The sequence below is a fragment of the Sus scrofa genome, chromosome 12 (assembly GCF_000003025.6).
Source record: "Sus scrofa isolate TJ Tabasco breed Duroc chromosome 12, Sscrofa11.1, whole genome shotgun sequence".
NCBI classification, from domain to species: domain Eukaryota; kingdom Metazoa; phylum Chordata; class Mammalia; order Artiodactyla; family Suidae; genus Sus; species Sus scrofa.
The window spans coordinates 34879320-34902996 of NC_010454.4; the positions used below are offsets into that span (position 1 = coordinate 34879320).

Sequence of the window (23677 nt, forward strand, 5' to 3'; positions counted from 1 at the left end):
TGTAGGTGGCAGACGCGGCTTAGATCCCAAGTTGCTGTGGCTGTGGTGTAGGCCTGTAGATACAGCTCCGATTGGACCCCTAGCCTGGGAACCTCCATGTGCTGCGGGATCGGCCCTAGAAATGGCAAAAAGACAAAAGAAAAAAAATGATTAAATGAGTTCATATTTAACTAAGAACGTCCGATGCATGATAAGCGCTAGTTAAGGGTCAGACAAACGACAACTGTTCTCCGTCCCCATTGAAGGGATGACCGGAAAAGTCCACTAGACCTGCCCGACGTTTTACGGCTGGTGAACGTGCCTCAACCCGGGTCTGTGTGTCCAGTGCCAAAGGCCAGGCCACTACAAGCCCAGAGCTGTCCCCAGGACCCGCCTATGCCCTGGGCTTCCTGCCTCCCAGGCCTGTGCTCCGCCTTGGGTGTGGCTGCAGAGGGGCCCCCCTTACCGCAGTGCTGTGCTCCTTCCCTGCTGCCAGAGCCCAGGTCTGTGGGTTTCGTCCCTTCTCATCGTGGAGTCGAAGATCGCCCCCTGCATCCAGCAGTTTGCTGAGGATCCACTGATTGCCTGAAAAGGCCGCGGCATGGACAGGGGTGCTCCCATCAAAGCAGCGGCTGTGGGAGGGGGGCCGGGGGGTCTACAGTGAACGTCCACACCAAGAGTCCTCCCCTTCAACATGGGGCTCCTTTTCCACAAAGGCAGCCTCTGGCGACGAGGACTGTTAACAACACGTTTGGTGAGGCCGCTGTCTGGCCAACAGAAGCTTTATACACATCTTCGGCTCCACTCTTTGAGGCAGTGTTATTTCTCAATTTATAGATGAGGAAACAAAAGGGCAAAGCCAAGATTCACACCCATTTATGGATTTGGTTCAAAATCCAGGAGTTTCCATCGTGGCACAGCGGAAATGAAGCAACTAGGATCCATGAGGACACGGGTTCGATCCCTGGCCTCGCTCAGTGGGTTAAGGACCCAGCGATGCCGTGAGCTGTGGTGTAGGCTGCAGATGAGGCTCAGATCTGGCATTGCTGTGGCTCTGGGGTAGGCCGGCAGCTGTAGCTCCAATGTGACCCCTGGCCTGGGAACCTCCATATGCCGCAAGTGCGGCCCTAAAAAGCAAAAAAAAAAAAAAAAAAAAAAAATACAGTGTTCTTCCCACTGCCCCCCCTGACACCGGCTGCCCTGAAACAAGTTCTTTTTTTTTCTTTTTCTTTTTTGTCTTTTTGCTATTTCTTTGGGCCGCTCCCGCGGCATATGTAGAGGTTCCCAGGCTAGGGATCGAATCAGAGCTGTAGCCACCAGTCTATGCCAGAGCCACAGCAACCTGGGATCTGAGCCGAGTCTGCAACCTACACCACAGCTCACGGCAACGCCGGATCCTTAACCCACTGAGCAAGGGCAGGGACTGAACCCACAACCTCATGGTTCCTAGTCGGATTCGTTAACCACTGCGCCACGACGGGAACTCCTGAAACAAGTTCTTCATGTCTGTGGTGTCTGGTGGTCAGGCTGGTGAAACACAATCTAACTAGAGAGCATCTCCCAGTCCTATGGTAGAAGCCCACAAACCTTGGCATCAGCAGGCTGGTCAAGGATCTACAACTTAGAAAAATTCAACCATAGCCAATAAACTATCTAGAAACTCGAAGGGACAGCCTAAAGGTACAGTGAGAGGCAACAGGTAGCTGTGGTAGCCTAATTCAGTTGCACGTCAGAATCTGCTGGAGAGCTTGCTCTCTTTATTTGAAAAAGAAACACAAATGAGAAGAGGAAGGGGAAAGGGAAGGAGACAAAATAAAATAAAAACGGAGGACGAGGAAATGGAGGAGAAGATAAGAGTTTCCCAATCCCAAGCCCAGAATTCTCTTGCCAGAGGCAACTACTGTTACTAATGTTTGTATCCTTCTAGAAGTGTTCTCTGCATATCCAAAAGTAGGAATAAGAACATGCTGGGAGTTCCCGTTGTGGCGCAGTGGTTAACGAACCCGACTAGTAACCATGAGGTTGTGAGTTCCATCCCTGGCCTCGATCAGTGGGTTAAGGATCCAGCGTTGCCGTGAACTGTGGTGTAGGCTGCAGACAAGGCTCGGATCTGGCGTTGCTGTGGCTCTGGCGCAGGCCAGCAGCTGTAGCTCCAATTAGACCCCTAGCCTGGGAACCTCCATATGCTGTGGGTGCAGCTCTCAAAAGACAAAAGACAAAAAAAAAAAAAAAAAAAGAATATGCTATATTAGCTGTTATGCATTTAAATTTTTTTTCATTTAACAATATATCTTAGAGAAATTTCCATCTAAAAACATACAAGCCACCTCAACTCTTTTTATTTTTATTTTTATTTTATTTTATTTTTTACTTTTTAGGGTCCCTCCCAAGGCATATATAAGGTCTCAGGCTAGGGGTTGAATCAGAACTAGAGCTGCCGGGCTACACCCCAGCCACAGCAACGCAACATCTGAGCCTCACCTGCAACCTAAGCCCACTGAACCCACTAAGTAAGGCCAGGGATCGAACCTGCAACCTCATGGTCACCAGCTGGATTCGTTTCCACTGTGCCACAATAGGAACTCCATTCTCAACTCTTTTCAACAGCTGCATAGTATTCCAATGTATGGGTATACTATAATTTAGTTAATAAGTCAATAGGTATTTGTCAAAAATACAGAGTCTCAGACTACACAGCAGATTGAATCAGAATCTGCAAGAATGGGGCCCAAGGATGTGTACTTTATACAAAGTTCCCCAGGTGATGCCAATGGGGCTAGCCTATACCCAGGCATCTGGGAACCCTGGGATATCTCAATGTGAGCTCTCTCCTATTGCTGGGTCTGATGAGCAGTCCAGCACAGGGCACTATGGGAACAGTACTATCCTCCTTGCTTTAACAACAAATTTGCACGATGGAGTTCCATTGTGGCTCGATGGTAATGAAACTGACTAAATCCATGAGGACAAAGGTTCGAACCATTACCTCGATCAGTGCGTTAAGGATCTGGCATTGCTGTGAGCTGTCATCTAGGTCACAGATGTGGCTTGGGTCTGGCATTGCTGTGGCTGTGGCTGTGACGCAGGCCAGCAGCTGTAGCTCCAATTTGACCCCTAGCCTGGGAACTTCCATATGCCACAAGTTCGGCCCTGAAAAGACAATAAATAAATAAATAATAAAAATAAATGTGTATAATACAGTTCCTGTTGTGCCTCAGTGGTAACAAACCTGACTAGAATCCATGAGGACGTGGGTTCAATCCCTGGCCTTGCTCAATGGGTTAAGGATCAAGCTGTGGTTGCTGTGAGCTGTGGTGTAGATCACAGACACGGCTCAGATCTGGCGTTGCTGTGGCTGTGGTGTAGGCCAGCAGCTGTAGCTCCAATCCAACCCCTAGCCTGGGAACTTCCATATGCTGCAGGTGTGGCCCTGAAAAAAAAAGGCAAAAAAAAGAAAATTGTGTAAGATTTTACAGCCTTCTAATCATTCTTCCCATAAATACTAAGAGAGCTGAGTAGGGAGAAAGAAGACATTATTTTTCATTTCTCATGAATGCTAAGGAAGAAAGGAATAATGTTTTCCATATGCTGCGGGCGTGGCCCTAAAAAGACAAAAAAAATAAATAAGTAAAAGTAATCCTGACAAAGTGATGCCTAGTATATTAATTGGTGAAGAACCTGGTTGAGAGGGTGCTTAAGCGAATCATAGAAATTATAATGTGAGGTGGAAATGTATACATGGTACTTGTTGGGAGTTCCCGTCGGGGCGCAGCAGAAACGAATCTGACTAGGAACCATGGGGTTTTGGGTCCGATCCCTGGCCTCACTCAGTGGGTTAAGGATCCGGCATCGCCATGAGCTGTGGTGTAGGTCACAGACTTGGCTCAGATCACAAGTGGCTGTGGTGTAGGCCGGCAGCTGTAGCTTGAATTAGACCCCTAGCCTGGGAACCTCCATATGCCGCTGGTGCAGCTCTAAAAAGGCAAAAAAAAAAAAAATAGAAATGTATACATGGTACTTGTTAAATGATTAAATTAATGAGTAGTAATAAGTTTCATCTACTTCATAGGGCCTAGTAAAATTGCTTAGAAAACTTTTTATTAGCTGTTGAAAGCACATTCCAACCTAAGTATACATATCTATTTCTTTGAGGAAGTTCCCTTGTGGTGCAACAGGTTAAGAATCCGGTGTTGCCATAGCTGTGCCCAGGCCACGACTGAGGGGGTGAGTTTGATCCCTGGCCCAGAAACTTCCACATGCTACCCATGTGGCCAAAAAAAAGAAGTATTTTTGTTGACATAAAATAGTCAAGGTTCTTTTAATATCTTGTCAAATTAATTTCCAAATGCCCAAATTCATCTTAAGAGCATATTTTCTAGATAGCAAAGTTATTGTACTTACTGATTTGGATCTGATCCATAATCCACCAGGACATCAACTAATTTTGGAAGGCCTAATAATGCTGCAGTGAAAAGTGCTGTCTGGCCCAGGGAATTAACTGCATCAACATAAATTCCTGCAAAACAAATACAGGATCAGTGCAAACACAAAGAAATTTCTTTTTCTTTTAATTTTTTTCTTTTTGCAGCCCCACCTATGGCACGTGTGAGATTGAACCCATCCTCATGGACACTGTTGGATTCTTAATCTGAACACAGAACTCCCAAGGAAATTTTTTTTTTTTTTTTTTTTGTCTTTTTGCCATTTCTTGAGCCGCTTCTGCGGCACATGGAGATTCCCAGGCTAGGGGTTGAATCGGAGCTGTAACCACCAGCCTACACCAGAGCCACAGCAACGGGGGATCCGAGCCACATCTGCAACCTACACCACAGCTCACGGCAACGCCGGATTCTTAACCCACTGAGCAAGGCCAGTGATCGAACCCGTAACCGGTTCTTAGTCGGACTCGTTAATCCCAGAGCCACGATGGAAACTCTTTTTTTTTTTTTTTTTTTTTTTTGTCTTTTTGCCTTTTCTAGGGCCACTCCCTCAGCATATGGAGGTTCCCAGGCTAGGGGTCTAATCGGAATGTAGCCACCAGCCTACGCCAGAGCCACAGCAATGCGGGATCCGAGCCGCGTTTGCGAACTACACCACAGCTCAAAGCAATGCCGGATCCTTAAGCCACTGAGCAAAGCCAGGGATCAAACCTGCAACCTCATGGTTCCTAGTTGGATTCATTAACCACTGCGCTACGACAGGAACTCCCCAAGGAAATTTCTTAAGATAAAACTAGGGAAATTCACATTAGGGCTAAAAAAAATGTAATTCCTTTATATAGTACTTAGAGTATTAAAACTGCAATTTTATTATTTATTTATTGTCTTTTGTCTTTTTAGGGCCACATCCGCGGCATATGGAAGTTCCCAGGCTAGGGGTCTAATCGGAGCTACAGCTGCCGGCCTACACTACAGCTGCAGCAATGCTGGATTGGAGCCGCTTCTGCGACCTACATCACAGCTCACAGCAACTGAGGTTGCAAGTTCGATCTCTGGCTTCGTTCAGCGGGTTAAGGATCTGGCGTTGCCGTGAGCTGTGGTGTAGGTTGCAGATGCGACTTGGATCCAGCGTTGCTGTGGTGTAAGCCAGCAGCTACAACTCCAATCTGACCCCCAGTGTGGGAACCTCCATGTCCCACAGGTGCATTCCTAAAACAAACAAAAAAAATCCATGAGAATGTGGATCGATTCTTGGCTTTATTCAGTGGGTTAAGGATCCAGTGTTGCCAGAGTTGCTATGGCTGATTCGACCCCTGGGCTAGGATATTCCATATGTCACAAGTGCAGCCATAGGGAGGCAAAAAGAAATAGAGAAAGGTTTCCCCAAAACATTCTACCACTCCGGGACCTTTAAAAAAAAAAAAAAAAAAAAAAAAAAAAAAAAAAAAGCAGGAGTTCCCGTCGTGGCGCAGTGGTTAACGAATCCGACTAGGAACCATGAGGTTGGGAGTTCGGTCCCTGCCCTTGCTCAGTGGGTTAACGATCCGGCGTTGCCGTGAGCTGTGATGTAGGTTGCAGACTCGGCTCGGATCCCGCGTTGCTGTGGCTCTGGTGTAGGCCGGTGGCTACAGCTCCGATTCATCCCCTAGCTTGGGAACCTCCATATGCCGCGGGAGCGGCCCAAGAAATAGCAACAACAACACAACAACAAAAAAGACAAAAGACAAAAAAAAAAAAACTCTCAAAATGTGGAAAAGTTAATGAATGACAGTACAGGGGCTGAAATACATTAGGCAAGCCTCCATCCTGAGAAAATAATCAAAACACAAACCTAAAACTACTCAAAACCTCCAAGTACAGCTAGACTAACAACGAAACAACACGCAACCAGGACACTTGCACCACCCAAACTCTAAAGCAGAGCCTAAAAACACAATAAAACTCAAAAACAGTCTATCGTTCTCAACAATAAGAAAGTAAAAACCCGAAACCACTCAGACCGCGTTCTCTCCCTCTCGTTCCTCCGAAAAGAAAAACGAGAACGATCATCAATGGCAAATGGCAGCTGCAGAAGCAACACCAAGAGCCGGCTTCACGCTCAGGAGAAAACGCTACGTCTCCTCCTCGTGGTTTCGGGTGCTCTACACGTTCAGAGAAACTTCTCTAGTCACGAACTATAGAAATGATCCCTGAAAGTATAGTCTTACCCTACAGAAGCCTATTTTTTCCAGCTGTACGAAACGCATACATATTATACTGATGGTGAATTTCTCTCAGGGCACTATTCCTTCAAATTGTATACGGGCATATACTTCCTAAGGCACCCGTCCATTATCAAAGCTCAAGAAAGCATTTTAAATACTCTAGCGTTTTGAAGGACATTTCAAGTTGGCCTTCTAATTAACATACCGTTTTTTAAGCAGCCAATCACATGCCACCTTTTCCAACTCCGCCCCGTTTGGCGCGGCAGTCCCGCAGCGTCAGGCTAACGTGGAAGACTGAGAACTACAGCGTCCCGGTGTCAAGACTTTCCTCCACGTGGAAACCAAGAGGTCTTTCACGAGTAGAGTGTAGAAGACCAAAGTGGAAGGTAAAAGCAACCACCCAAAACCAAAACCTATGATATTTGCAGAACGCGCTATTTATCCTGGTGAAGTACCAAAAACAAATATTGTTCGAAATTTTTTACCCAAGCCAAAGCATTTTTTTTTTTTCCCAAAGAATTTTTATGTAAATAAAAATCGTGTTGGAATTCTCTTGTGCCTCAGCGGGTTAAGGATCAAGCATCGTCACTGCAGCGTCCTGGGTAGCTGCTGAGGCGCGGGTTCCATCCCTGGCCCAGGAACTTCTGTATGCCACTTGAGTGCGGCCAGAAAAAGAAAAAAAATCATTGTTTCTAGCGACAAAAACTGCACAAAAAGAAACCCTAATCTCCATTAGTAGGGGCACCGATGAATAAATTATGTACATACGGATAAAAATATATTAACCAGTTATTGAAATAAATTAGATCTATAGCACTTAGATGTACTATTAAACAGGAGAAGTAAAAATCCCAAAGAGGCAACATTAGGGAATTCAATTAATTAATGAGTGGTATTAGCTAAAATGATGGATTTGAAGTATCTAACAGTTTAGCAAATTACTTTATAAATACTAAAAATTAAAAATCCCAACATTATTGAAAGCAATAGTGGGATTTAAGCTTAAAAAATAATCATCTTATGGGTTAAAGGTCCAGTGTTGCCACTGCTGCTCTGTAGGTGGAAACTGCGACTGGGATCTGATCCTGTATTAACTCTGTATGCCCCTGGGCACTCAAAAAAGAAAAAAAAAAACAACTATCTTGTGTAGGTAACATTGCTTTCAGGAATGCAAAGATCAGTGGCACTCCAGGTATTGCTATGTATATAGCAGAAGTTTTTATTTTTATTTATTTATTGTCTTTTTAGGGACACACCCAGGGCATATGCAGACTAGGGTCCTATCGGAGATACAGCTGCCGGTCTACACCACAACCACAGCAATGCCAGATGCGAGCCAAACGTGCAATCTACACCCAAGCTTGCTGCAATGCTGGATCCTTAACCCACTGAGCGAGGCCAGGGATCAAACCTGCATTTGCATGGATATTGGATTTCTTTCCACTTAGCCACGATGGGAACTCCTATATAGTAGAAACTCTTTAGTTTGGTGTTTATGGCATTGTATAGTCAGTTTGGTCCAATTTCCCTTTCAGTCTTTACTTCCTAAAATATCTCCTACATACCCTATACTTCAGACACAAACACTAAAATTTGCTATTTGTATACTCCTCTATCTGTTCCTTTGCTCCTGTATCAATTCCCTCTGCTCCATATTCCTTGAATGAACAACTGTATGAAAAATTATAAACTAACGGTATCAAATTATCCACTATTTTAAGCATTAAAAAGTTATAGAGGCCTTGATTAACTTCTGCTGACACACAAATTGATTCTGCACAAATTGATTTCTAATGACTTTGTTCTCTTCATGGTTTTTGAAATAAACATGTGAGTTTCAGAAAATAATGAAAAATGCTAGTTGCAGAATATGTACTTGAAACCATTTTCATAAAGATAGAACAGAACGGCAACTTTACAGAACACATCTTTGAAAGATAACTTCAGTGCATCAAGGATTACTTTAGAATATCCAAAACAAGACTTGAAAAATAACTTCTAAAAACTAAGGGAAAAGGAAAAAAAACCCTGACAAGCTTATACTTCAAAACAAAATACAGACCCACACAGAAGAAGTAACAAGCAGGAGAATAAAGAGTACTACATAAAACTAAAACGCTGATGTGGCTAGTTTTAGGATGACACCATATAAAACAAACACCACCAAAGCCTGAAAACAAGGAAAGAAAATTCACTATCATTGCCAACACGAAAAACATCACAAAACCACTCAGATGGTGTTCTCTCCCTCTGCCTCTCTCAACCAGAGAGAGGAGAACGATCATCAAGGGCAAGTGGCAGCTGCACAGGCAACACCAAGAGCCGGCTTCACACTCAGGAGAGAACACTGCGTCTCCTCCTCGTGGTTTCGGGTGCTCTACACGTTCAGAGAAACTTCTCCAGTCACAGACTATAGAAATGATCCCTGAAAGTATAGTCTTAGCCACACAGACCCAGCCGAGGCCGGGTCCGGGCCAGCCCTCCACTTTGCACTGAGGGCGAGACACTCCCTCCCCACCCCACCCCCCCCCGTTACTGCCTCTGCTGGGAAAACGAGAAATCGCTTATGCGATACAATCCCTCAAACGCTAGCACTTGCCCACTCCTTTCAACATTCAACCAGAACTGAAGACAGCAGTTTTTAAAACAACCACACCTAATTACCATATTACCGCCTGACAGCCAATGACAACCTGCATCTTTCAACTTCCGGAAGCATTCAGGCCACTGATCTGCTAAATCCCGCCTCGCCTCTGCCAGCTCTAAAGGAAAGGGCGGGCCTTGGCCTTTGCTAGTGACTGACTATCTCGCTGATTCCAGGGATTAGCACATCTTAGAGGTTACATTCAAGGCTGTCCTTTTCAAACTCTGGGAAGAGGTCACTGGGACTGAGGCAAGGAGGGGGACTGGGTGGCTTAGAACCAGCCCTGGAAAACAGCCCCTTTTGGTTCTGTACCATGACTGGACTACCTGCTCACACGTTCTGACTTTTTTTTGGGGGGGGGGGGGACTTTCTGGCTTTTTAAGGGCAGAAGGTGTGGCACATGCAAGTTCCCAGGCTAGGAGTCAAATCGAAGGTACAGCTGCCGGGCTACACCACAGCCACAGCAAGACCAGACAGGGCCACATCTGGGACCTACAACCACAGTTCATGGCAACGCTGGATCTTAACCCACTGAGTGAGGCCAGGGATTGAATCCTCATCCTCAAGGATACTAGTTGGGTTCTTAACCCGCTGAGCCACAATGGGAACTGCTGAGCTTTTTAAATGAAGTTGGTTGGTGCGCATCTGTCGTCATCTCTTCCCTCAACAAATACTTGAGCGTCAACTAGAGTAGCAATACTAGCTCCTATTTATGGTGAGCTTGCCAAGCATCAGTCATCCTTCTAAGTCTGTTAGCTGAGATAAATATAATTATAATCATCTCGGTTTTATGGATAGGAGAACTAAGGTACAGAAATACTAAGTAACTTGCCTGTGCTCTGTAAATTAACAGAGCTTGTGGGTGTTACCTTAACCATCATCCCAATTTCTGAAGATTATTCTAGGTACTGGGCAAACAGACACAGAGGTAAGCAAAGGTCCCTACTCTCACAAAGAGCTTACATTCTAGTGAGGGAGAGAGAAGACAACAAATGCCCAAAAGTATCAGGTGATGAGACATGTGGAGGATTTTTAAGTGTTGAAACAGAGAGGAACTGGGTGGCTACTTTAGACTTGGGTGCTTGGGGAAGGCCTCTCTTTGGAGGTTGCATTTAAGCAGAGAAAACAACTAATGCAAAGACCCAAAGAAGGGAATGAGGTTGTGTTTTCCCAGCAACTGAAAGATAACTAGAGAACAAAGGGTACGAGGGAGAGGGGAGCTGCGGGCAGGAGCCAGATTATCTGAGGATGTCCTAGGCAAGGCCCAGGCCTGGGGAATCTGGATTTTAAGTGTGAAGGGAACCCATCTAGAGATCTGAAGCGGTGGAGACCAGTTCTGAGGCCACGTGGAAGTGTCAATAGGAGATAGCATGGCAGCTTGCATTTGGGGACAGCAAGGGAGAAGGAGAAACGTGGGCTGTTGTAGAAATTGAGTTGAGAAGACTCACTGGTGGACATCCTGCAGTGGTGGGGAGGGGTGTCAGGGAAAGAGGTTTCCAAGGTTGTGCCTTTGGTGTTGGTTTGTGCCTAGAACAACTCAGTGGGTGGTGCCGGTACCTGGAAGACTGGGAAGAGACACGGATTTCTCCTCTAAAGGAGGAACTTTTTCTTTTTTTCTTTTTTTTTTTTTTTTTTTTTTTTTTTTTTTTTGCCATTTCTTGGGCCACTCCCACAGCATACAGAGGTTCCCAGACTAGGGCTCGAATCAGAGCTGTAGCCGCCGGCCTACACCACAGCCACAGCAACGGGGGATCCTAGCTGTGTCTGCAACCTACACCACAACTCACGACAACGCTGGATCCTTAACCCACTGAGCAAGGGCAGGGATCAAACCCACAACCTCATGGTTCCTAGTCGGATTCGTTAACCACTGAGCCACGAAGGGAACTCCCAGGAGGAGCTTTTTCACAATGGGGGAAAGAGAGGGTTCAACTACTACACTTGCTAATTTATCCTTTACAGCAACCCCATGTGTTGATGCTCTCAGTACTAGCAGTACTAGTACTACAACTAACTACTTTACAGAGGAACAGACTGGGGTAAAGGAGCTTCCCAGGAACCCACAGCTAGTAAATAAGAGACCAAGGAGTCATTTCCAGAGCAGACACAGCTTCTCTCACAGGTCCCAAGCTTTAAAGAAGACCAAGAACTAATTTACAGTTCACAGTGAAAGCTTGGCCACCATAGACATGGCCAGACTGGAAGAAAGAGGAATTAACTGCAATCCGGGGATGTGCTTCCAGACTAGGAAGCAATTCCAAAGCTTCCATAGCAGGGAAGTAAGTGGAAAGGACACACTCTCAGGAGGTGCCTCTTCCTCACCTGCTCCCGAGGATTATTAGTTAATTCCTTCTTTATTCTCAACCCTCCTAGGCCTGCGCACCACCCTCCCTCAGCAATGACCTTCCCTTATACTTGGCAGAGAACTAGAAGCCATCAGTCGAAAAGTCCTCACTGTGGTCTCATCACCTGGATGAACCCACCTACATCAGAATTCCCCATTTTCTTTGCCTGCCTCAAAGGCCTCCTGCTGCTGGGAGCGGCTCTCCCCTGACTCAGTTTCTCCTGTTCTACTCAGTTCTTCCAAGTGCAGTCAGACCTGCTCTCCATCTTGGTTAAACCCTGAATGCGTCCCACACCTTCCTGTTTCCCCAGTTGATGTACCCACTTTTACTCTCCATCACAGCCCAAGTCCCTCTGGGAGCTCTTTCCACCAAGTGTCAAGCCTTCGCATCCCTCCACCCAGCAGTCCACCCCTAACCTGCTTCTGTTTACATAGGACCCATGGATACTTTTTCTGTCTGCATCTTAATCTCTCAATCGGCTTGCTTTCTTCCTTTTTTTTTTTTTTTTTTTTTTTTTTTTTGGTCTTCTGTCTTTTTAGGGCCGCACCTGCGGCATATGGAGGTTCCCAGGCTAGGGGTCCAATCTGAGCTGTACCTGCCGGTCTATACCACAGCCACAACAGATCCTTAACCCACTGAGCGAGCCAGGGATTAAACCCGCGTTTGGGTTTGAACCGGTTAAGCCAGGTTCCTTAACCACTGAGCCACAACGGGAACACACACTGCTTTCCACACACTTCTTCTCTGTCCTGCTTGGCTGCCATCACGCATGCTCGTGCAGTTTCCCGCCTACCTCTCTGGTTGCTCCTTCTTGGTCTGCTGTGATGTGGGGAAACACCTGTCCACCATCATCCCCTGACGCCAACATGAAGCCCTCACTCCAATGGCTGCAAGACAGCATGTAGCTGGCATGTGATCAGCCATGGGAACTGGGCCGAGAAGGACGCAAAAGCAGGACATGCATCAACCCAGAGAACAAAGTGTCGACCCTGGCAAGCCGTATTTTCTCGAGAGGCTATGCATAGACAGCGGCCACCAGTCTTCTTCGTGCCCTATGGATTACAATCCTATGCTTAAGGTTAAAGTTAGAAAGAACTTGCTTTGTGATTGGAGGCGGCCATGCCCCGAAACCTTTCCCCCCACTCACATTTTTAAAAAACCAATGAGCACAATAAAAGTAGTGAGGCACTGACATTCGGGACTCTTGATCCAGGAGGTCTTGAGTCCCCCGGTCCACCTTTGATCTGTATCTTGTCCCTGTGTCTTTAATTATGATGTCACGTCTTTCGGCTTTGCAGCACCTGTCTTTCACACCCCCGCTCGCTGAGCTGGTCCTGGCACTGTGGGGGTTCTAACGCCTTTGCCATCTTTCTGCTAAAGGTCAGAAATCTCTCCTAAATGTGCCCTAACTGAACTCTACCATCAGTGCCCACCCCACTGGCCTACCTAATTCACTTCCCCCTCCAGTTCCCCATCTGAACACATGGAACTATTGTCCATCCATTTGTTCATCATAATGAGACAGAATATTAACTCAGGTAGTCAGTGTAGCAGCGCGGGCTTCGATGCCTTCTTTGGTATGGCCATGGATTAACATTCGTGGTTTAAGGGCTCCAGGGAGTAACATCCCACAGGCCTTGTCTACTGTAGCGAGTGTACCTACACCCAGATGGACATTAATCCCTAACCCCTGTGGCTCAGTTTATGGGAAGAAAAGGGCAAAGAACCATGAGACTTACAGGACATTCCCACCCCAAGACCCTACTGGACAAGGACTGATATAGGTACTTGAACAAGGCCAACAGGAGGAAAAAACACATCTTTCTGGACCCCATGTTGGTAACCCCCCTCATCTTTAAGGCATAAAATCCCTATAGGACAATAAAGAAGGGGGCTCTTCTCCCCTCTCCCAGCAACCCTGGGAGTGGTTTGCTTTCCTTTTTTTCGGTCTTTTTGTCTTTTCTAGGGCTGCACCCACAGCATATGGAGGTTCCCAGGCTAGGGGTCCAATCGGAGCTGTAGCCACCGGCCTATACCACAGCCACAGCAATGGCAGACCCAAGCCGCGTCTGCGACCTACACCACAGCTCACGGCAACACCAGGTCCTTAACCCACTGAGCGAAGCCAGGGATCGAACCCGAAACCTCATGGTTCCTAGTCGGATTCGTTAACCACTGAGCCACAATGGGAACTCCTGCTTTCCTTTAATAAAGACTTTGCTTGCTTGCTGCCTGTGTGTTCACGGAGTTCATTCTTCGACTGCCGTGAACAAGAACCCAGATTCGGGTATCATCTTTCCGGTCTCAATGAGACCCTGCAATTATCCTTGAAAGCGATTCTCACTCCTATCTACAGTGAACTGATGAAATAAGATGTATGCTTCAAGGCAGTACAAGAACAGTAACCTTTTGTTCCTACTACCTGCCCTTTGTTGTAAACTATACATCCCCGTTCTCTCCTTGCCTCCTCGGAGCAGTTCTCTCAGGGTTACTGAGGTGCTGCCTCTGGGGCTTAAGTCCTCATTCTGCCCCAAATACACCTTAACTCTCAAGTTAACAACGACCATTTTCTCCCCAGTAGATGAATGCAGTAGATGTCTAACTGGTCCTCAAACTTGCCACCTCACCCCTCCCCACAGATATAATCTCCACGTAGCATTTAGAGTGACCTTAAAATGCACAGCTGCTGAAGTCACTCTCCTTCAATAGCTGCCACTACCCTTGGCTCTCTGGCCACCAGGCTGTGGCCACACTCTGGCTTCTTTCACTCCTCTGTGCTCAGCTCCTATTAAACCTAGGCCGACTGTCGCATGTTCTGTTTCCTTAGCTTAGACTGAGATACAGAGAAAGAAACCACCCTAGAGGACAGGAAGGGACATCTGCCTACATTTGTGGGGAGATAGTGACTTCAATGACTTGCGAGTTGAAAAAACGAAGCTATAACTTTGTTTCAATAATCTTTGAGCTGCCCTGACACTGACATGTGAAAAAGCACAAATCATGTGGCCCATAAATCCAGTCAGAAAACAAATACAGGGGAGGAGTTCCCATCGTGGCTCAGCAGAGATGAATCTGACTTGTAGCCATGAGGATGCAGGTTCAATCCCTGGCCTCACTCAGTGGGTTAAGGATCTGGCGTTGCCGTGAGCTGTGGTGTGTGTAGGTCAAAGATGCAGCCTGGATCTGGCATTGCTGTGGCTGTGGGCAGTGGCTACAGCTCTGATTCGACCCCTAGACTGGGAACTTCCCCATGCCACACTGGCGGCCATAAAAAGCAAAAAACAAAACAAACAACGACCAAAAAACCCCCACCAAACTGCATCAGACAAATTCTCCCTCATTTCAGGGAAAAATCACAGCTTACACCAAATGTGGATCAGGATAAAACACCTACTACACAGGTTAAAAAGTACTGTGCGACCTAAACATGAAAGAGGAAAATACAGAAAGGCAGCCCCGTGGGTGGCAAATGTTCACACACATTCTGCCACAACAACAGGAGAAGCCACTCAGACAGCATCCCCTCCCCTTATTCCTCCAGAGGAAGAAAACAGTCATCCATGGCAAATGGCAGTTACAGGAGCAATACCAAGAGCTGTTTTCGTGGATGTTGAGGACTCTACACAGAAGCTACAGAAATAACTCCTAAACCAGTCTTGACTTTAACCCACAACCTCTGCTGGGTCCCTGGCAGCTGCACACTTTTTACCAATGGCGACATTTTCCCACATTCCTCTCATTTCAGAAACAGCATACAAAAGATTTTCAAACTGTTGTTACTGAACCAAACTTGGATTCACTTGTTCAAGCTCAATAAAGCCAATCTACTGACACGGGGTTGCTGTGCAAGTACAGCATTTATCACAGGGCGGCCAGCAAGGAGTTAGGGCCTTTTAAGCACTGGCTACCTGGAATCCTTGCTTGGCGCCCTGAAATACACGCTGCCCTTTCCTTCACCACAACCCTGAGTCAATAGACCAGTTTTACTGGGCGTGAAGAAGCAGGCCCAAAAATTGGCGCAAGTACAATTTTGATTCCCATGTTGGGACAGAACCTGCAACCTTGGCATCATCAGCATCAGAAGGCTCCAGAGGGGTCCCCCTAGGTTTACACTGTCATTTCATATACAACTTTAAAAATTCTAAATACTCCTTTTTTTTTTTTTCTTTTTAAGGGCTGCACCCCTGATATATGGACATTCCCAGGCTAGGGGTTGAACTGAAGCTACAGCTGCTGGCCTATACCACAGCCACAGCAACACAGGATCCCAGCCCTGTCTGTGGCCTACACCACAGCTCACAGCAATGCCGGATCCTTAACCCACTGTGAGCAAGGCCAGGGATGGAACCTGAATCCTCATGGATACTAGTTGGGTTTGTTACCACTGAGCTACAACAGAACTCCCTGAATACTCTTGAGGGGTTTTTGTTTGTTTGTTTGTTTGTCTGTTTGCCATTTCTTGGGCCGATCCCGCGGCATACAGTTTCCCAGGCTAGGGGTCTAATCAGAGCTGTAGCTGCCAGCCTACGCCAGAGCCACAGCAACGCAGGATGCGAGCAGCGTCTGCGACCTACACCACAGCTCACGGCAATGCCAGTTCCTTAACCCACTGAGCAAGGGCAGGGATCGACCCTCAACCTCATGGTCCCTAGTCGGATTCGTCAACCACTGCGCCACGACGGGAACTCCTTTTTTTTTTTTTTTTAATCTTTAAGAAAGGAAGACTTGGAGTTCTCGTTGTGGCGCAGTGGTTAACGAATCCGACTAGGAACCATGAGGTTGCGGGTTCGGTCCCTGCCCTTGCTCAGTGGGTTAAGGACCTGGCGTTGCCGTGAACTGTGGTGTAGGTTACAGACGCAGCTCGGATCCCGTGTTGCTGTGGCTCTGGCATAGGCCGGTGGCTACAGCTCCAATTCAACCCCTAGCCTGGGAACCTCCATATGCCACGGGAGCGGCCCAAGAAATAGCAAAAAGACAAAAAAAAAAAAAGAAAGGAAGACTTAAAGTTCTTAGTTAACCTGTTGTGACTGATGGACAATAAGAAGTTCTTGCCTTTCTGCTTTTTTTTTTTTCAGAGTTGCACCTGGGAAGTTTCTGGTTGTCAGGTCCAATGGAGCTGCATCAGCTGGCCTACACAACAGCCACAGCAATACCAGATCCAAGCTGCACCTGCGACCTGGTGCAGCTGCGGCAATGCTGGATCCTTAACCCCTTATCAAGGCCAGGGATCAAACCTGCATCCTCATGGATACTAGTCCAGTTCTTAACCACAAGGAGAACTCCACTTTCCTGTTTCTAAAACCACTGTCCAGACTAATTTAAGACAAAAGCATGCTGGGGCACAGCAAATTAGTTTTCTACTCTTAAATATGATGTGCAGTATCTGTTGGTGAGATTATTTTTTAATTTTAACCTTCTAGGATCCCAAATTGTTTTTTTTCTTTTTTGGGATGGCTGCATATGCAGCATATGGAAGCTTCCAGGCTAGGAGTCTAATCAGGGCTACAGCTGCTGGCCTACACCACAGCCACAGCAATGTGGGTGGGATCCAAGCCATGTCTGTGACCTACACCACAGCTCACAGCAACGCTGGATCCTTAACCCATTGAGCAAGGCCAGGGATCAAACCTTCGTTGTCATAGATACTAGTTGGGTTCATTAACCACTGGGCCACGACGGGAACTCTGAGACTCTGCTGGTTACAAACATGTGTGAATGAGAAGGGCGTATAATGGGCTCACTTGGGCAATATTTTTTTTTTCCCAAATAACATATCCAGGCCAATTTTAAATGTGTAACGAAAAGGTTTATTTCGAAACAATTCTCTCCATTAAAAAAAAAATTGAGGGGAGTTCCTGCTGTGGTACCGAGTTCCTGCTGTGGAAGCAGTGGTTTGATCTTCAGCCCAGTCCACTTGTTTATAGATCCAGTATCGCTGCTGCTATGGTATAAGACCTGTCTCGAATTCAATGCCCGGGGAGCGGCAGAAAAAAAAATTAGGAGTAAAGTAACAAAAATTGTAGTTTTCTGGTATTTTGGTGTTTTTGGAGGAGGAAAGATGATTCAAAGGTAATTTTGTACATTTTTGTGCTGAAAAATTTTTTTTTTTTTTTTTGTCTTTTGTTGTTGTTGTTGTTGCTATTTCTTGGGCCGCTCCCGCGGCATATGGAGGTTCCCAGGCTAGGGGTTGAATCGGAGCTGTAGCCACCGGCCTACGCCAGAGCCACAGCAACGCGGGATCCGAGCCGAGTCTGCAACCTACACCACAGCTCACGGCAACGCCGGATCGTTAACCCACTGAGCAAGGGCAGGGACCGAACCCGCAACCTCATGGTTCCTAGTCGGATTCGTTAACCACTGCGCCACGACGGGAACTCCCTGTGCTGAAATTTTTTAACTTTAGACTATATCATCTTTATTTTTTAATTATCTTTTTGGCCCCCCCCCCCCCCCTCGGCAGATGGAGTTCCCCGGCCAGGGATCGGATCCAAGCCACAGTTACAACCATGCCACAACTGCCACAACACCAGATCCTTAGCCACTGCATGGGGCTGGGGATCAAACCTGAATCCCAAAGCTCCACAGATGCCTGGGAGTCCATTGTCCCACAGCAGGAGCTTCTTGTCCTATCTTTTAAATATCAGCAGGTAGATTTTGACTTCAATTTTTTTTTCTGTTTTTCTTTTTGGTCAAGCCTGCAGCATGCAGAAATCCCCAGGCCAGGAACAGAACCCACACCACAGCAGTGGCCTGAGCCACAGACAGCAGAGATAATGCCAGTCCCTTAACCTGATGAGCCACTAGGGAACTCCTAGACTTTATTTTTTTAAAAAAACTTCTTACCAGGTGGCTACACCCTCTACCAACACAAACCCATTACTTAAATGTGGTTTCTCTTGTTTACCGAGGAGGAAGAAAAAAAAAAGAAAAGGGGTCCCTGCCTTGGTGCAGTAGGTTAAGAATCTGACTGCAGTAGCTTGGGTTGCTGTGGAGATGCAGGTTTGATCCCCAGTCAGCCCAGTGGATTAAAAACATCTGGCTGGGATTCACTCCATGGCCAGGGAACTTCCACATGCCTCTGGTGCAGCCATAAAAAGCAACCAAAAAATCAAAACAATTTCTACAGTACTACCATTTCTAAAGTACTTTAACATATCCCAGCCCATCTACCAAACTCGTTTTTGTTTGGTTTTTGTGGTTTTCTTTTTCTTTTTTTTTTCTTTTGCTTCTTTTCTTCAGAAGTTCTCAGGCCAGGGACCAAACCCACACCACAGCAGTGACATGTAAGAACAACCGGATCCATAACCCACCAAGCCACCAGGGAACTCCTATCTATTAAACCTTTTACATGGATCGCCTGGGTTTTTTCGTGTGTTTGTTTTTTCACTTTTGGCCGCCCCATGGCACATGGAGCTCCCCAGCCAGGGATCAGATCCGAGACGCGGTCAAGACCTAAGCCTAAACTGTGGCTCCACTGACGATCCTGTTGCACCACAGTGGGAGCCCTGGAGTCCCCTGTTTTAATCTTGGGACCTACATTTCCTTTTTCTTTTTCGGGCTGCACCTGCTGCATGTGGAGGTGCCCGGGCTAGGGGTGGAATACGAGCTGCAGCCACAGCAACGCCACACAAAACAGGAAATAACCGTAAGAGATGGAGGAGATGGAAGCATAACATACACTCTAGAAACCTAAAGTATGCATAACCCAAATTCCCTGACAGCACAGTGGGTTCAGGATCCAGGATAATTAGAAATATGACGAAAAAAGGAATTCTAGTAGTGGCTCCGTGGTAACAAACCCGACCAGGATCCATGAAGACGAGGGTTTGTTTCCAGGCCTCCATCACAGGCCGGCAGCTACAGCTCCGATTCTACCCCTAGCTTGGGAACGTCCATGTCCGCAGGCGCGACGCTAAGAATACAAACAAAAATATGGCAAAAACAAAATAAAAATAAAGTCTATATTCTACCGTAATAAAAAATGATGTAAGTACCCGTCATGGCTCAGCAGTAACAAATCTGACACGCAACAGTGAGGACACGGGCTTGATCACCAGGCTCGGATCCAATGTTGCTGTGGCGTAGCAGGCCAGCAGCTACAGCTCAGACTTAACCCCTAGCCTGAGAACCTCCATATGCTGAGGTTCCTGCCCTAAAAAGACACAAAAATAAAACTCAGCTGAGCCAAGAAATATTTTAGAAGATTCAAAAACACACATGAAAAAACTCACTTTTCCAAGTATCAAGAGAAAAGGAAAAACACCCCAAACACAAAAAGCTAGAGACTCCTTGTCTTATAAAGCTCAAAATAAAATACAGGCTGAAACTAAAGAGAAACAGCAAGAAATTCAAAGAACTTTGCACAAACCTAGATGCCAAGAGGATTAACCTTGAGCATAACACAGGAAGGAAAATAACACTACCACAGACAACACAAGATACATCACAAAACCACTCAGACGGTGTTCTCTCCCTCTGCCTCTCTCAACCAGAGAGAGGAGAACGATCATCAAGGGCAAGTGGCAGCTGCACAGGCAACACCAAGAGCCGGCTTCACGCTCAGGAGAGAACACTGCGTCTCCTCCTCGTGGTTTCGGGTGCTCTACACGTTCAGAGAAACTTCTCCAGTCACAGACTATAGAAATGATCCCTGAAAGTATAGTCTTAGCCACACAGGCCCAGCCGAGGCCGGGTCCGGGCCAGCCCTCCACTTTGCACTGAGGGCGAGACACTCCCTCCCCACCCCACCCCCGTTACTGCCTCTGCTGGGAAAACGAGAAATCGCTTATGTGATACAATCCCTCAAACGCTAGCACTTGCCCACTCCTTTCAACATTCAACCAGAACTGAAGACAGCAGTTTTGAAAACAACCACACCTAATTACCATATTACCGCCTGACAGCCAATGACAACCTGCATCTTTCAACTTCCCGAAGCATTCAGGCCACTGATCTGCTAAATCCCGCCTCGCCTCTGCCAGCTCTAAAGGAAAGGGCGGGCCTTGGCCTTTGCTAGTGACTGACTATCTCGCTGATTCCAGGGATTAGCACATTTTAGAGGTTACATTCAAGGCTGTCCTTTTCAAACTCTGGGAAGAGGTCACTGGGACTGAGGCAAGGAGGGGGACTGGGTGGCTTAGAACCAGCCCTGGAAAACAGCCCCTTTTGGTTCTGTACCATGACTGGACTACCTGCTCACACGTTCTGACTTTTTTTGGGGGGGGGGGGGCTTTCTGGCTTTTTAAGGGTGGAAGGTGTGGCACATGCAAGTTCCCAGGCTAGGAGACAAATCGAAGGTACAGCTGCCGGGCTACACCACAGCCACAGCAAGACCAGACAAGGCCACATCTGGGACCTACAACCACAGTTTATGGCAACGCTGGATCTTAACCCACTGAGTGAGGCCAGGGATTGAATCCTCATCCTCAAGGATACTAGTTGGGTTCTTAACCCGCTGAGCCACAAAGGGAATTCCTCAAAGTTCACTCTTGAATGACTGATCTTCCTGGTTTCTCTGTTTCAAAGGAAGCCTACCCATTTACTTCTGGCAAAAGTTAGTCCCAGCTTCTCCTCAAAGAGCACACTTTATACCTAAGGGAAACGTAACTGTTTAAGTCACTTAACTTTCTGTTGTCAAAATGCTTCTGCTCGGAGTTCTCCTTGTGGCTCAGGAGGTTAAGAACCTGACTAGTATCCATGACGATGTGGGTTCAATCAGTGGCCTCGCTCAGTGGGTTAAGGATCTGGTGTTCCCACAAGCTGTGGTGCAGTTCACACCTGCAGCTTGGATCTGGCATTGCTGTGGCTGTGGTGTAGGCCGGCAGCTACAGCTCTGATCTGATCCCTAGCCTGAGAACTTCCATATGCCAAGGGTGCGGCTGTAAAAAGGCAAAATATAAATTTTTTAAAAAAGACACCAAAAAAATGCTTCTGCCCTACATCTTCCAGGATGCCAGAAAGCACAGTGCTATGGGGACATACACCTGGGTTTCTGAATCATCCACATTTTTTAATTGCATCACTGTAACATGACTAATATGCCTATCAGGTCCATCTCATCAAACCACTTCCAATAGAATCTCTTAGTGCTCGGAATTAAATTCCCTGAGAGAAAAGGACAGTGTTGGGGCAATCTGGCCAGGTCCGAGAACAGCTCGTGATGTCTTGCAGTTATAAGGTGCCTTCCAGGCACCTTCATCCAAGGGCCCCTTGTCTCTGGTCTGAGTCCTTGTTATTTAAGATCTTTCCATTCTCTGTTCCTCCAACCTTCCTGAGGACTCCCACCTCACCATCCATGCCACCCCTTGGCCTCCTAGAAAATGAGCAGATTCTCGGCTCCTTTCACTTCTTCAGAATCCATGTGTATTGGGGTGGAAGTGGGGGTGGGGGAGGCAAAACAGAGAAGGGAGTCAAAAGGTACAAAGTTTAGTTATAAATGTCACAGGAAAGTACAGCATGGCAACTATAATGAATAATACTGTGCTGCACTTCAAAAGATAACAAGAGAGTAATCTTAAAAGTTCCAACAACAAGAAAAAAATTGGAGTTCCCGTCGTGGCTCAGCGGTTAACGAACCCAACTATCATCCTTGAAGACGGGGGTTCGATCCCCAGCGTCGCTCGGTGGGTTAAGGATCCGGCGTTGCTGTGAGTTGTGGTGCAGGTCGCAGATGGGGCTCAGATCCAGCGTTGCTGTGGCTGTGGCATAGAGTGCAGCTACAGTTTTGATTGGACACCTAGGGTGGGACCCTCCATATACCGTGGGTGTGGCCCTAAAAAAAAAAAAAAGAGGGAGTTCCCGTCATGGCGCAGTGGTTAACGAATCCGACTAGGAACCATGAGGTTGCGGGTTCGGTCCCTGCCCTTGCTCAGTGGGTTAACGATCCGGCGTTGCCGTGAGCTGTGGTGTAGGTTGCAGACGCGGCTCGGATCCCGAGTTGCTGTGGCTCTGGCGTAGGCCGGTGGCTACAGCTCCGATTCAACCCCTAGCCTGGGAACCTCCATATGCCGCGGGAGCGGCCCAAGAAATAGCAACAACAACAAAAGACAAATAGACAAAAAAAAAAAAAAAAAAGAAAAAGAAAAAAAATTTGTGTAACTATGTAAAGTGATAAATGTAAACTAGACTTGGTGTGGTGATCATTTTTCAAGAGGTATGAATATGGAATCATTGTGTGTACAACTGAAAGATTGTCTTTTTGCCTTTTCTAGGGCCGTTCCCATGGCATATGGAGGTTCCCAGGCTAGGGGTCCAATCGGAGCTGTTGCTGCCAGCCTACACCACAGCCACAGCAGCTGGGATCTGAGCCGGGCCTGTGATCTATACCACAGCTCACGGCAATGCCGAATCCTTAACCCACTGAGCGAGGCCAGGGATCGAACCCAAAACCCCATGGCTCCTAGTTGGATTCCTTAACCACTGCGTCATGATGGGAACTCCTCAAATATTCTTACAATCTAAAACATTCATAATCAAAAGCTTAAAATAATTAGCACAAAGACAAGTAAATATCCTTGATGAGATGAATAAAAAAGTTGGGGAGTTCCTGCTGTGGCACAGGTCAAGGATCTTGAGATCACAGCTGTGGCTGGGATTGGACCCCTGGACTGCGAAATTTCCATATGCTAGGGGTTCAGCCAGGAAAAAATAACAAGTTGTAACCTAAAGTCAAATAAATATCCTAGAGTGGTATAAAATGATGGAAGAAAAGGTGAGATTAACATAGATGACTTCAAGGATTAGTGCAGGAGATTCAAAATTTGACTAATAGAACCTATGAGCCTAAGAGTTAATGCAGGAAATTCAAGACGACTAAACAGAACCTAGGAGTGTAAAGTAAATAGTAAAAGAGAAATTACTCCCATAAACTAAAACTAAGTAAAAAAAAGACGAAGAACCAGAACCCCAAGTCAAAAATAATCTCCCAAAATACTAAAAGTCTTAAGAATTGAAGAACACAGTATTACAAAAGTTCATTATTGCCATAAACTACCTTTAAACGCATCAGGTTGTAAATGAAACCACTCAGACGGTGTTCACTCCCTCTGCCTCTCTCAACCAGAGAGA

At 46.6% G+C, this 23677-nt stretch overlaps 1 protein-coding gene across 1 annotated transcript in view; it reads right to left on the bottom strand.

The window, feature by feature from the left end:
- TEX14 (testis expressed 14, intercellular bridge forming factor) overlaps positions 1–23677 on the bottom strand; it is a 160430-nt gene that overhangs the window by 63848 nt on the left and 72905 nt on the right. The window contains 2 exon segments of the mRNA XM_021067278.1: positions 446–611; positions 4381–4495. Of these exon segments, the coding sequence (XP_020922937.1) occupies positions 446–611; positions 4381–4495 (281 nt within the window).